A 14,615-nucleotide genomic window follows, 5' to 3' on the forward strand; every position below is an offset into this window, starting at 1 on the left:
GTACTTTTTGACGTTGGTTAGCCAAATTCAATTCCGAAGATTTTAGCTTCGAAGATGAGTACCAAAGTGGTCGCCCTAAAGTGTTATAGAACGAGCATTTGGGGACCCTGATGGAGACTGACTTATCACGAATTGTGCGTGAGACGGCAGAAAAACCAGGCGTCAACTCCCATGCGGTTTCTGATGGTTTGGAACGTATTGAAAAGGTCAAAAAGGTTGAAAAATGGGTGCCCCATTTACACAATCCTCAGATATTCTCAAGTTTCGAAGTATGATCTTCAATGCTTTCGCGAAACCATGGCGGATGTGATGAAAATTAATTCCTTTTCGACAACAGAAAACTGCTTGGAATGGAAACCGATGAGCCACCTAGGCTCTTCCCAAAGGCAACCACCAAAAAAGACCATGGTTACTGTGTTGTGGTCAGATACTGGTTCACACTATAACTTTATGAAAACTGGACTAAACCATCACGGCAGAGTTCTCAAACCTCTCGCCAACACTTTGATAACTCCATACATGAGAACAATACTCCAAAGAAGATCTGATCTGAGCTTTATGAAGCATCAAAAGTTGCTGAGGTATGTACAGGTTTCTGGTCCAGAACAGTGTTCCAAGGTTTTGAGAAGCGGGTTTTGTTATTCCAGCGACATGATTGTGCCAGGACATATTGGTGTCCATTTTGACCTCCAAAAACAAAGCGGAATTGTCTGTCCTGACATTATTATATCCGGTTTGGAGACATTTATCTTTTGGGATTTCGTGGCATTGAATTGAACCTGGTTACTTTCTCTCCGATTCAAAATCACCTCCAGATCCTCATTGAGATATGCAATCTCCCGTTGCCGGTGGATATTGGATTCTTGGTTTTTTACAATGCGGCGTTGATATAAAATGAAAAGAGGGTTGGAGACAATATGTCTCATATGCTCATAACCTGAAAATAAATGCAAAAATTCCCAAACTATAGTTTTTGGACCCAAGAATGAAAACATTTCGGTGTAAGAATATCTGTCTACCAACATAGATAGCGTATTGATATCATTTGGTCAAGAGAGCAGAAACTTTGCTCTGTGGCTTGATAATGATTCCAGATTCACTAAACACGTCAACCACTCATGCAAAGTATCCTTCAACATCCTTTCGGTTAAGTTTTGGGAGTTGTTGATTAAGAAATAAGTATTAATAATAATATCTTTAATAATAATAATAATAATGCAACTCTATAGGATCTCTATAGGAGTTTGCATCCCAAATCGTCCGTTCCACGGTTGTACTTCCTCCGACAACAGGGAGGTCGTGGACTTTTGAGTTTGGAGTGTTTACATGACAGAATGGTACTGGATACAGCCTGTAAAGTCGTCAGGAGTTCGGATCCCCTTCTCTGCATGGTCCGTGACCATGAGAGAGCAGGAATTGGAGCATTTCTCCTTAGGGCAGCTGCTCGAGCAGCTGATGAACTCGGTATAGTTTTCGACTCTGAACGAGGTGACTACAACTCTGTCACCGAGTTGGAACCCGTTCAGCAAAAAGTTCAGATAAAAGCCGCAGAGATCACCTTACTTCTGCGGAGACACAGGGATAAGCCAATGCATGGGGTCTTCTTCAATAATATTGGAGACCTTGGCTTATCAAAGCACCTGACGTTCGCTTTTCTCAGGTCGAGTGGGCTGAAGTCGGAAACTGAGGGGTTCATCATGGCTTGCCAGGATGGTGTCTTCAACACCTTAGTCTACCGCAGTCGCGTGATGGGTATAGAGGTTCCTGACACAAGGTGCAGGGCCTGCCGCGAGGCGCCCGAGACCCTAATGCACTTGCTATCAGCATGTCCAGCATATGCGGTCTCGGCCTATATCCACCGACATAACGCGGCCCTAAGAGTGCTTTATTACCATCTACGGCACTCTTACGGTATTGACGAGACACCGGTGTTGCCCTACGCTCCGGGGGATATTGAATCCGTTGTGGGGAACGAGAAGTGCCGAATTTATTGGAACTATTCGTTCCCCACCCTCAGGCTCATACAAGCTAATAAGCCTGATGTAGTCCTTCTCGACCACCAGACCAAAACGATATTTGTCGTGGAGTTTTCAGCTCCTGGCGAGACGAATATCGTCAGAAAAGAGGAGGAAAAACGGATAAAATATCGAGATTTTCTCTTCGAACTCCGCAGACTCTATCCAGATCACTCTGTCAAGATGGTCGTTCTGATTATTGGAGTCCTTGGTGGAATGATGTCTTCTCTACTCTCGAATCTCAAAATCATACCGGCTTGCCACACTAAGGCAGAAATCTTAGCCGCACAGATGCAGAAGGCTGTCATTCTTGGCTCACTGCGTTTGCTCAGGGCACATGATTCTCGGACCCAATGATCACTTAACCCACGGTGTGGGGAGTGATCATTGGTTGATTATGCTGGCGCGCCCCCCCGAATGTATCGGGGCTTCGGGGGATAGGGCCTGACCAGCGCACACTACGGTGAAAAAAAAAATTAATAATAATATATTTATTCGTCTTGAGAAACACAAGGTTTATAGACATGTCAAAACAAATGGCGCAATCAAAGTCAGGCTATATACATCTTAAGATTCAACAATCAATGGTGGTCATTAATTGAGAAAAAAAAATACGAAGACATACTCATTGAAACAACAAACAAACAAACAAAGAAGTGAAGATAATATAGAAAAATAGTTTGAATTTTTTTTGCCAGTGTTTGAACCTTCCACTTGTTCCCCCATTCATTCACATGCAATTGCGTCAAATGAGTCCCAATGGGTGTGATTCCTTGTTACTAATAGCAAACAATCCGTGAAGGTAACCCCTATTTCCGAGCAAGCGATAACGTTCTAATCAGCATCAATCTATTCGGTATCTAACGGTATTTTCAGTTAATTGATATGCACTGGGGTCTGTGCAGAGCAGTAATAATATTTCATCGGGCATGAATGTTCCATTCGTGTTCCATAGCTGTGCCGCAGCTTTGTAATGTAATCTATGTTATCTTGACGTAAAGATTAGTGTTGTTAGTAGTAAAACACTTGATTGAGAGTTTCACAGCAAAGAAAGTTGTCAATTTGAGATTACTGGTGCACAGAAAAATTCTCATCAGTCTGAATTATATTTGTAAAAAAGTAAGTAACCATAACTTCAAGGAAAATTTGTTGTTTTAGTTATCTACTATTTTCGGGAATATAATTAGAACTCAATGGAGAACATTAAAGAAAATAACCAAGATGATCAATGAATACTTTTTGGAAAAATGGGTAAATCTGAGAGTTTCTCACAATGAAAACATCTTGAAAATGTTTCTGAGAATCTAAATCGTACTAAATGTTCAGATTGACGACCCAAAATTCTATCTATGTAAATTCCTCTCCACACGTTAATACTAAATCGCAGTCGTGGTCGATTTTTTCGGAACTGCCTGGGGTTGTTTATACTCCAAATGTGTTCGTTATTTCGGGTGAATATTCCACAATTCGTGAAAGTGCTTTCATCTGTCCAAATTACATTTTCGAGAAAAACAGAAAAATCAGGTCTTCTTTTTAGCCATTTAAAAAATTGTAATCGCCCTTCGGGATCACCAGGATGCAATTTTTGGGATATGTGTATTTTGAAACATTTTTAACCGCTTTTTCTGATATGTCTCCAAGCACATCATTTTTCGGGTCTTTACGTCGAGTTGATACAGCTCCTCTCGAGTCCACTTCACTACTCCAAACGAGTAGAGTAAGATTGGAACGGCAAGCATATTTGTTGCAGCAACTTTGTTCTTCCCTGACAGTTCCAATGACCAGATCTGTCGAAGTTTGTGCTGATACTTGCCGCGGAGAGAGTTTTTCACTGTTGTTACTTCTTGTGAGTGGTGTTGTTCCACTCCGAGGTGAGTATACGTTTCTCCGGCATCCAGATGGTGTAGGATGCTTCCATCTAAGAGCTGCACATCTTCTCCGTAGTCCCCGCATCGTCCTCTTTTGAGATGCACCATTGCAGATTTGTCTATCCCGAATTTCATACCGATAGCATGTGTGTACTCTTCCATCACTCTCAAGGACTGATGGAGATACTTCTCTCCGGAGGCATAAAGTTTAAGATCATCCATATAAAACAAATGGGTGACCTTGTGTCTCCAGTTCCGGGGGTGCCACAGTTATACCCTCGAGTATTTCTGAACGCAACGGATAATGGCAATAGTGAGATGTAGAAGAGAGGGAATCACCCTGAAATACACCCCTTCTGACCCACCCTGTTTGTACTCTTGCTTGACCAGATGTTATGGTAAAGCGAGTTCGCCAAAGTGGTATCAGTTGTTCAATGCATCTGACTATGTTGTTGAGTACCGCAAGGCATCTGAGCAAATGCAAGATGAGCTCATGCGAAATTGTATCAAATGCCTTACGGTAATCGCTCATATATTCGTTCGAACACTCGGTCAACTGAGGTGAGTATTCGTGTGTATAAGATGCTTGTGAACAACTTATAACACGAATTCAAGCATGTTATCGGTCTGTAATTCTTAGGACTCGATGAATCTCCGCTTTTGGGGATAAGAACGGTCTGTCCCTCGACAAACCAATCCGGAATCGGCTGCTCTCCGTCCAGCCATGAGTTGAAAACTCTGGCCAGATGGCGGTGGGTGCTTGGTAGCTTTTTCCACCAATAAGTGTTCAGCCCATCTGGGCCTGGAGCAGCAAAGTTCTTGGAACCCACAAGGGCTCTTCGAAAATCATCCGGGGTTATCGGGTTGCGCAGTTCATTGAGGTCAGGCTGTCGAAGCTCTCTGTTGAAAGATTTGAACTGCGCTAGGGCTGGAGTGTCTAAGTTGAGTGCTGCGGGTGTTCATAGATATCCTTCAGAAGGATTCCACCTGATCAGCGGTCGGCGGATTATCCACAACACAAGGAGGCTCTTGTAATAAATAAAAATCTGTTCCAAATCTGTTTTTTCGTTAACCAGCTGTCTCACCCCTACGAACGACAACCCTCAGAAGTCAAAACTTGTGCGAGCTAAGGATTAACGAGGTCTTACCTTTCAACATGTGATTCCTAACACGGGTTGGACGATAGCAAGTAGAGATCGATCGTTCAGACTAGGGCTTGAACCACCGATCAACACGGCAGTCAATTCGAGTGAGTGAACAAATCACCCACGCCGAACCGCTTGGCTACCGACCGCGGAAACTAAGGGTTTCCACGATATTTTTCGCTCGCCTCACTAGTGACTTCTAAGCAGCCACTAGCATTCGTATCCTATCAAGGCAGTGCTGTTTGGTGGTTAGCAGCACGCCTTGGCTGGAAGTGTGATGGATACGTCGTAGATTGGCAGCTATTTGCCGCACTGCGGGCGTGAAAGGCCTATGGGCCGCCCTGTTCTCCATCACACATTGTATACGAGACGCGTGTTGTCTCGCCGACGTGATCTTAGCCTCCATCTTGTGTACACGCCGTTCAATCTTTCGAACCGCAAGGCCGGGATTTCGTCCTTCCGATTCGGAAAGCGATTGGATGACGTTATACACGGCGGTGTTGATTTGCCAGATGTCAGCCTCTTCTGTTAGAACACTATGAACCTCCGCATCCAAACAAGCCAGTTCTTGTGGCTTCAGGGGCTTGATCCTGTGGAGCGCCCTGCGTGTTCTATTTGTCATCTCCATTGGTGGTATGATGCGAGTCTCCTCTCCAGCCGTGCCAACGGGTGGTAGAACTGTCACTTCTACCACTTCGTTAGCAGGCTAGTCAGGAGCTAATTAGCCCTGCCGCCGAAGATAAGATACATAATCCCTAAGGTTTTGGGCGGAAAAGACAGCATGCTTCGAATGTGTTCCACACCACAGAGCATGCAATCTCGCCATGTACCCTCTTTGCGCGGGCTCACTACTCTCGTAGCAATGCATAAGGCAATCTCTTAGCTCATGCGTCCACTCAAAGCATCCGTTTTCATGCCAAGGTTGTCATTGGTAGGCAAATCATAGTTATGGACCCCACCACCTTGCCTCTGACCCCTCCGAGCGGGTCGATTGTGGGGGCCCCTTCCTTGATTATTGGGAACCAAGTGTTGGGTCCATCGGGTGGTTAGCTCTGTGGCCCCACGGCAGGCACCGGAGGGAGGATAGAGTTCTCCTTCCCGGGTGCGCCTGGGCTGCTGGTCCGGTTTTGCACCAGTTGCTTGGGTAAGTGGTGTCGCAACTCACCAGAGGCGAAGGGTGTTATTGGCCATCCCTGCTTATTTATTATTTTTTTTACACCGTAGTGTGCGCTGGTCAGGCCCTATCCCCCGAAGCTCCGATACATTCGGGAGGGCGCGCCAGCATTATCAACCAATGACCATTCTCCACCATGGACAGAGTGATCTGGATAGAGTCTGCGGAGTTCAAAGAGAAAATCTCGATATTTTATCCATTTTTCTTCCCCTTTTCTGACGATATTCGTCTCGCCAGGAGCTGAAAACTCCACGACAAATATCGTTTTGGTTTGGTGGTCGAGAAGGACTACATCAGGCTTATTAGCTTGTATGAGCCTGAGGGTGTGGAACGAATAGTTCCAATGAATTCGGCACTTTTCGTTCCCCACAACGGATTCAATATCCCCCGAAGCGTAGGGCAACACTAGTGTCTCGTTAACACCGTAAGAGTGCCGTAGATGGTAATATAGCACTCTTAGGGTCGCGTTACATTGATGGATATAGGCCGAGACCGTATATGCTGGACATGCTGATAGCAAGTGCATTAGAGTCTCGGGCGCCTCGCGGCAGGCCCTGCACCTTGTGTCAGGAACCTCTGTATCCTACACGCGACTGCAATAGACTGAGGTGTTAAAGACACCATCCTGGCAAGCCATGATGAACCCCTCAGTTTCCGACTTCAGCCCACTCGACCTGAGAATAGCGAACATCAGGCGCTTTGATAAGCCAAGGTCTCCAATGTTATTGAAGAAGACCCCATGCATTGGCTTATCCATGTGTCTCCGCAGAAGTAAGGTGATCTCTGCTGCTTTCATCTGAGCTTTTTGCTGAACGGGTTCCAACTCGGTGACAGAGTTGTAGTCACCTCGTTCAGAGTCGAAAACTATACCGAGTTCATCAGCTGCTCGGGCAGCTGCCCCAAGGAGAAAAGCTCCAATTCCTGCTCTCTCATGGTCACGGACCATGCAGAGGAGGGCTCCCTGTTGTCGGGGGAAGTACAACCGTGGAACGGATTATTTGGGATACAAACTCCTATAAAGGTGAATCATTTTTCGGGTCTTTACGTCGAGTTGATACAGCTCCTCCCGAGTCCACTTCACTACTCCAAACGAGTAGAGTAAGATTGGAACGGCAAGCATATTTGTTGCAGCAACTTTGTTCTTTCTGGACAGTTCCGATGACCAGATCTGTCGAATTTTGTGCTGATACTTGCCGCGGATAGAGTTTTTCATTGCAGTTACCTCTTGTGAGTAGCGTTGTTCCACCTCGAGGTAAGTATACGTCTCTCCGGCATCCAGATGGTGTAGGATGCTTCCATCTACGAGCTGCACATCCTCTCCGTAGTCTCCGCATCGTCCTCTTTTGAGATGAACCATTGCACATTTGTCTATGCTGAATTTCATACCGATAGCATGCGTGTACTCTTCCACCACCTTCAAGGACTGATGGAGATCCTCCTCTCCAGAGGCATAAAGTTTAAGATCATCCATATAAAACAGATGGATCACCTTGTGCCTCCGGTTTCCGGGGGTGCCACAATTATATCCTCGAGTATTTCTGAGCGCAACGGATGATGGCAATAGTGAGATGCCAGGGGACTGAGGGAATCACCCTGAAATACACCCCTCCTGAAAGTGACCCACCCTGTTTGGACTCTTGCTTGACCAGATGATATGGTGAAGCGAGTTCGCCAAAGTGGTATCAGTTGTTCAAAGTATCTCACTATGTTGTCGGGTACCGCAAGGCATCTGAGCAAATGCAAGATGAGCTCATGCGGTAATCGATCCAGGCCATAGAGAGGTTACGCTTATATTGTATTGAGTCCTGCGTTACACATCTATCGATGAGCAGGTTCTCTTTACATCCAGCGACTCCTCTCTTCGACCCTCTCTGCTCATATATCCGTTCGAACAGTCGGACAACTGTGGTGAGTATTCGTGGGTATAAGATGCTTGTAAACAACTTATAACACGAATTCAAGCATGTTATCGGTCTATTATTATTATTATTATCATCATTATATCTATATTGATTACACATATTCGTGAATAACCCATCCCTGATTTCCTCCCACTGATCCCTTCCTCAGTTCAGGATAGCAGGTAATCCTGTCCTTATGAAAAATTCAACACAATGTTGAACGAATTCACCTGAAACGACATGAATAGGTCAAAATGGAATACAATACCGATACAGTGAATTTTATATCGTTTTTTATCTCCGAAAGCTTGGCAGGCATCGTTTCAGATTTATTAGAGCTTAAAACAGGGATTCATCTAAAATGAAATGTTCCGAATGATTCGAGGCCATAAATTGCTGCCGTTTAGATCGAATTACATTGTAACAAAATACTGAACCTAATTAGATTCTTTTTCTCGAGGATTCGTTATTTCACTTTATTTCTGAAGTGAAGTAAACAGTTTTCTTATTGTGGAAAGGAAATGGTTGTGAGAAGCTTGTTCAGGTGAAATATGCAAACTTCCTTAGGGAAATACGACTTTATAACAGGTTATTTATATTTCACGAAAAATATGTTTCACAGTTGAGTGATTTTATGCAGTGTTCCAAAGTTAATTGAATAGATTTTGATGAGCAGATTTCTCTTGCAACCAATAATTTTTCCCTGTTCCTCTGTTCATTTACGAGTTAAAATAAAACTAAAAAACACGCTTTTGAAGAACATCGAACTGAGAATGTAAAAATATTTTTTTTAAATAAGCTTGAAACAATAACGAACGAAAAATAATAGTATTATTGTGAAAAAAGCGACGGGCGCTTGATATACAAAAAATATGGCACAAAGCGCCCACGCTTTTTTTTACAATAATACTAGTATTTTTCGTTCGTTATTGTTTTGAGCTCAAAAAAAATCTTACCTTTTCAGTTCGATGTTCTTTAAAAACGTGTTTTTCAGTTTTTTAAAACTATATTCATTTTTTTACTTTTTAGTTTCATATGCTATAAAAGCGTGTCTCTTAGTTTTTTAAACTATATTTATTTTTCACTTTTCAGTCCGATTTATTGTCAAAAATATTTTTTTTGTGAGTTCTATTCACTAGTACTATAAATCATTAACAGACGGCGCACGAAAGTAAAATTTCTCTCAAACAACATAATAAAGTTTGAGGTCTTGAATTCTAAAATGGATTCAGAATATTTTTTCGGTGAATAATTTTATTTTTCAAATCAATCTTTTGATGTGATATGTATGTCAAGCACCTCAATTCAATTTTTTTGATTTTTTGAAATATTTTAGTAACTGAATTTTTTAGGTGTACAATTTACAATAACGTTTCCATTGTTGAAATCCATATTCTTGCTTGCTTTCGAATAATCGAATTAGATTTTAAAATGTATCTTTAGTTTCGTTCAAAACTTTTTTCTGTACTAAATCACTGGTAACTGAAAATATTTAAATTTCATCTGTAGTACAAAATTTCGTTAACACTTATAATTCATAAAATGTTTTTTATTTTGATTTTCTTTTGAACAACCTATCAAGGAGGTTAGTACAGCGCCATTTGCCCGCAAAAAGATCAAGCAATAACCAGTGAAATACAAACTGGTATACATCGAAGTATACTAGTGAGGGTGACAGTGTTCCATGTAAGTGCAATTTGTTACCATTCATTTAAAGTAGAACTCATGTGAATGATATCTGATATTTATTCCACAACGAATGTTTGAAATACAAACTGAGTAGAGAAAAGTATCTTCTGTGAAATTCAGTGTTCATATTTTGTTTCGAAAGAATTTTTTTCTTTCGTGTAATTCAATGTTTATATGAAAGTAACTGTTTCAAAATGACTTTCTTGCAGTTTGTGTCTGAAAGTTACTTCTTTGCATGATCTACACATCCTTGTATAGAGTAACTTATTTTCAAATTGATTATTTCCTTCCTTTCTTTGGAAGATTCCCTCATCCTTTTTTTTTGGTATCAAGATGGAGTCGTAGAAAGCCAAAAACTTTCTTTCCCAAAAATTAATTACTTTCAAAAATATAACTCCTTCAATTCATTATAATTATATTATAAACAAAGCAACAAAAATGCTAGGCTTCATTTGTCGTACTTCCAAGGACTTCTCTAATACTGAATGTATAAAAATGCTGTATTTCACTCTGGTAAGATCAGTCTTAGATTATTGCAGTTCCATTTGGTCACCCACCTATGAAAGTCCTGCACTCAACATTGAACGGACACAAAACAAATTTACTAAATTTTTGGCGTTCAAGTTAAATATGCCCTTGAAGGACCATTCATTAGATGATATTCGCAGGGTTGCAGATATAATGAAGCTAAGTAGTTGTAGAGTGGAAACTGACTTAAAACTCTTATTCCAATTATCAAATTATCTTATTAACTGCCCTGCATTGCTAGCACAAATTGGCTCGAATGTTCCTTGGGGAAGAAGTACAAGGAATACAGAAACATTTGCAATAGATTTTCATCATTGTAACTACGGTAAACATTTTCCCCTGTCTACAGTTGCTATTGGTGGTAATAAAGTCGATCTGGACTTTTTTTCATTGAACGAAACCAAATTTAAGTTTGTATTACGCTCGCTCAATTATTGAATTTTCCATATCTGAATCATTCATTTGTTTAACTAATATTTCAATTCAGTAAATTTATTTTTTCACTGTTATTCGTTATTAGTAAATTAGTTTCACTTTAAGCAAGTAAGTTAGATGTAATTATTTGTTGTATTCATATAATTTATTGTGAAATCTCTTAAACTCAATTGGGTATTACCCGTTAATGAATAAATAAATGAATAAATAAATAAAATAACAACTGCGTATGAAAAGAACTGTCTTCAGAGCCTTGAAAATTACAGACCAGTCACAGTACCTTCAACTTTCTCCAAAGAATTCGAGTATTGTTTGTTTGATAAAATAATGTCATGAATATAATATAATTCCGAGGAACCAACATGGATATTTCAACAAAAAATCTACGAAGACTGCGGTTGTTTTCTTATTATCAAAAAATAATAGAACATATTGAGGCAGAAAAATGCCCTGCTGGAATCTTTTGTGACCACAGCAGGGCATTTGACTGTATCAATCACGACATACAACTGGAAAAGCTGTATAAGCGTTGTATTAGAGGCTGTCCTCTAGATTGGATAAAATCATTTATACTCACACGTACACAATATGTAGAAATCAACACTCATTTCTTACAGCAAACTGAAAAAGACATTGGTGTCCCTCAGGGGTCCATATTGGGGCCAATTCTGTTTCTGTTCTATATTAATGATTTAGATAAACTTTCTGTACCTGCATCCTCCATAATGTACGCTGATGCCACTTCGTTAATCATATCTGCAAAAGTGGACCCTTCCTTACGTGATAAATGTAATGAGGTGTTGACTTCTTTGAATGAATGGTTTTCAGCAAATTACTTGTTTTCAAATACTTCGAAAACGTAAGCACTTAGGTTTCACCATATTCAAAAGGAATGTTGTCATTCCAATCAAACGAATCGGGTCCATCGATCTCAACTAGTTCGGATCAAATAATTTTCTTCAGGATAACGATTAGATAGAAATCTCAATTGGAAAGCTCACTCCCATTACTTAATCTCAAAGTTGAGTTCGATTCCCTTTCAGTTTAGCAATTTGCGGCATATACTCAATATTGATCAATTGATACAGCTCTACTATGCACAACTTGAGAGTAGGCTACGATACGGTGTGATATTTTGGGGTTTATCTACCCTAGCAAAATATATCTTCGTGGCACAAAAACGAATTATACGATCAATGACGGGGCTTTCACAGACTGATTGATGCAGAGATATATTTAAGAAACTGAAAATATTAACATTACCTTGTCTAGTCACATCAGAGTTGAGTATGCTCGTATTCGACAATAATGATGAAATTCATGTGAGGAACGTACAAAATCATAGTTTCAATACAAGACAAAACAATCAGTTTTCAATTCCATTTGGGAAATTCAAAATAACTCACCAATCTCCCAGTCATATGGTCATATGGCTCCTAGAATATACAATGCTCTTCCTTCAAATGTGAGAAACTGCTTGACAAAACAATCATTCAAACATAATTTAAAATCTTTTTTGACAGAACAGTGTTTTTATAAACTGTCTGAATATTTGTCGTGGCAATTTGCGATGAAATCAATTTTTTAGTATTAGTATTATCGTATTTTAAATGTAAGCAACTGACTTTATCCATATGGTTTATAACTGTCTTAGGGAGATAAATGACTATTATTATTATTATAGCATTAATATTGAAACTCTTGAACATTTCACACCTGTATTATTTCTGTTCATTTGTATTTGACTCAGTTGATAAGTAAAAGTAAAAAAACGGGGGTGAATATTACTGGTGTTTTTTTCCAACACCAAAACGTTATTTTAACACCCCGACACGTATTTCGATCACCAAATTATCATCTTCAAGAAGAAGATCAAATTGAGTTTTACATCATTCTGTTTCATATTATCGAAGTTGTTATCAGTGATTTCTTATATTTTATTTGTTAGCTCAGATATAGCCAAGTTTTCAAATTACCGCCCTGTATATGAAATGAAACGGTCCTCCTCTATGAATGTAAAATTGTTGCTCTTTCACTTATTTCATTATATTTGACCAAGTTTCCCAAGAATCGATTCGAATTTTCTTGTTCTATGTTTTGATACTGGGTACTTTTTCAGGACTATCATACTCAGTAACAATAAATAAAAAATTAGGATATGTTACGAGCATGGAGTTTTTGAACTGAAACTGACTTTTGTTTCAGAGAGCTCAAAGTATCCTGTACCAATGCCTTAGCTGGAAAAAAATTCACACAAGAAATTGGCGTTGACAAAGTGGACAAATCATTAGTTGCGAATTTCGAAATCCTCAATTTAGTTCCGGAACCTAGTATTTATAACAATAGAACCGAATCAGGTAAGAATCAATCATGCATGAAACATCCATTTACCAGAAAACAAACAAATTATTGTGAAAAATAGAAATATTGTTTATATTTCGCATTTCCGATAATAAACTTTATTGTTGAAGTTTGAAAGACACATCTTTCAGATGCACTTTTTGAAGGAATTTAAATGAGAAATGTATTTTGAACAATTGAAATGTATGTAAATGAGTTACAGATTTCAAATTTCAGTTTTCTTTTTTAAATTTAGTCAAGATAGAAAAATAGGTTGTCACGGCCGGAGTCACTATTAGAAATAACAAAATTGGAGTTATAAAGTTGTGAATGGGAGGTTAGCTTAGATTGGGTCGAAAGTGAATGGGTCTATTCGACGCTACACCGCAACCCGCAAGGGTTTACTGTGGCTCAAACCTATTCCAAATAGGGGCAACACACACTGTTTTCTGACCATCCAGATCTCTGCATATGATGACTCAGAAGGCAAATACCCATGAAAAGGCCTAATAGACATCGTAGTTCTTCCTCAGTGTGGTCCAACAACTGTTTGGTTTCAAGGAGAAGGGGGAATTAACGCCACGGGCTGAGTCAATCAACTAGCAATTTTATATTTTATAATGGTTGTGAAAACGTTTCGGAGAAACAAATTATAAATCTGTACTTCTCCCAAAAATGTTTTCAATGTGTTTATAAAACAGCTATAAATAGGAAATTGGCACCGTTTTATAAAACATTAAAGTCTTTAATAATATTTTGTAACGCCTTTTGCAAACACTACAAAACGGTTTTATAAACATTTCGGCAGTCACTATAAAATTTTTCTAATACTCTTGAAAAACAGTTTCGTAAAGAATCTTATAAAATAATTGAAATACAATTTTATAAAAGTTTTTTTAATAATTACAAGTAAGGGTTATAAAATATAATGCAGGCGCAAGAAGTGATTTTGTATGGGACACTACAAAAATATAATAGATATGTCACCAACTGAAAGGTTGGAGCCATTTTAATAACTTCACTTTTGTACGTATAAAACCGGTGAAGACATTGTTTGTGCTTCAAAGATTGATATTTCAACTGCGAATGAAATTTTATTGACAAATATATAGCCTATTATTAGTAAAATTTAAGCGCGCCACTCTTTTGTTAAAATTTTTAGAAAAAATTATCAATTATACAAAAATTCACTCTGTTGACTTATTCATTTTTCAGTTGCAAATCAACTCAGTTCGTTCTAAATAATATAATCTTATAATTTCTATGTACTTTTCATCAGCAAATATATATGTGCAGTATTTCATATTCTCAACTCATCTCATGCCAGTATTCCGAGTCGTTATCATTTTAAAATGGCGTCGTTCTATAAAATAATTTGGTATCAATAGCAAGAGTTTTAATGGCTTTTAGCTTCTATGTTACCCCTATAAAACTATTAAGAAACACCTAATCATTAATAATCCTGTTTTCAGCAAGAACAAATTTGAAACACTAGGTTACGTGGGTCTTCGTCTGAAACA

The 14,615-nt window shown here is 39.3% G+C and overlaps 1 protein-coding gene across 1 annotated transcript in view; it reads left to right on the forward strand.

Annotated features, from left to right (window-relative positions):
• Positions 1 to 14,615, forward strand: part of LOC111516554 (uncharacterized) — a 213,807-nt gene that overhangs the window by 130,914 nt on the left and 68,278 nt on the right. The window contains exon 4 of the mRNA XM_074180442.1: positions 12,961 to 13,112. Within this exon, the coding sequence (XP_074036543.1) occupies positions 12,961 to 13,112 (152 nt within the window). The remainder of the gene's footprint in view (positions 1 to 12,960; positions 13,113 to 14,615) is intronic.

The sequence above is a fragment of the Leptinotarsa decemlineata genome, unplaced genomic scaffold, assembly GCF_025532065.1.
Source record: "Leptinotarsa decemlineata unplaced genomic scaffold, Ldec_3_MD MMD2_tig00026294_RagTag_RagTag, whole genome shotgun sequence".
In the NCBI taxonomy this organism is placed as follows: domain Eukaryota; kingdom Metazoa; phylum Arthropoda; class Insecta; order Coleoptera; family Chrysomelidae; genus Leptinotarsa; species Leptinotarsa decemlineata.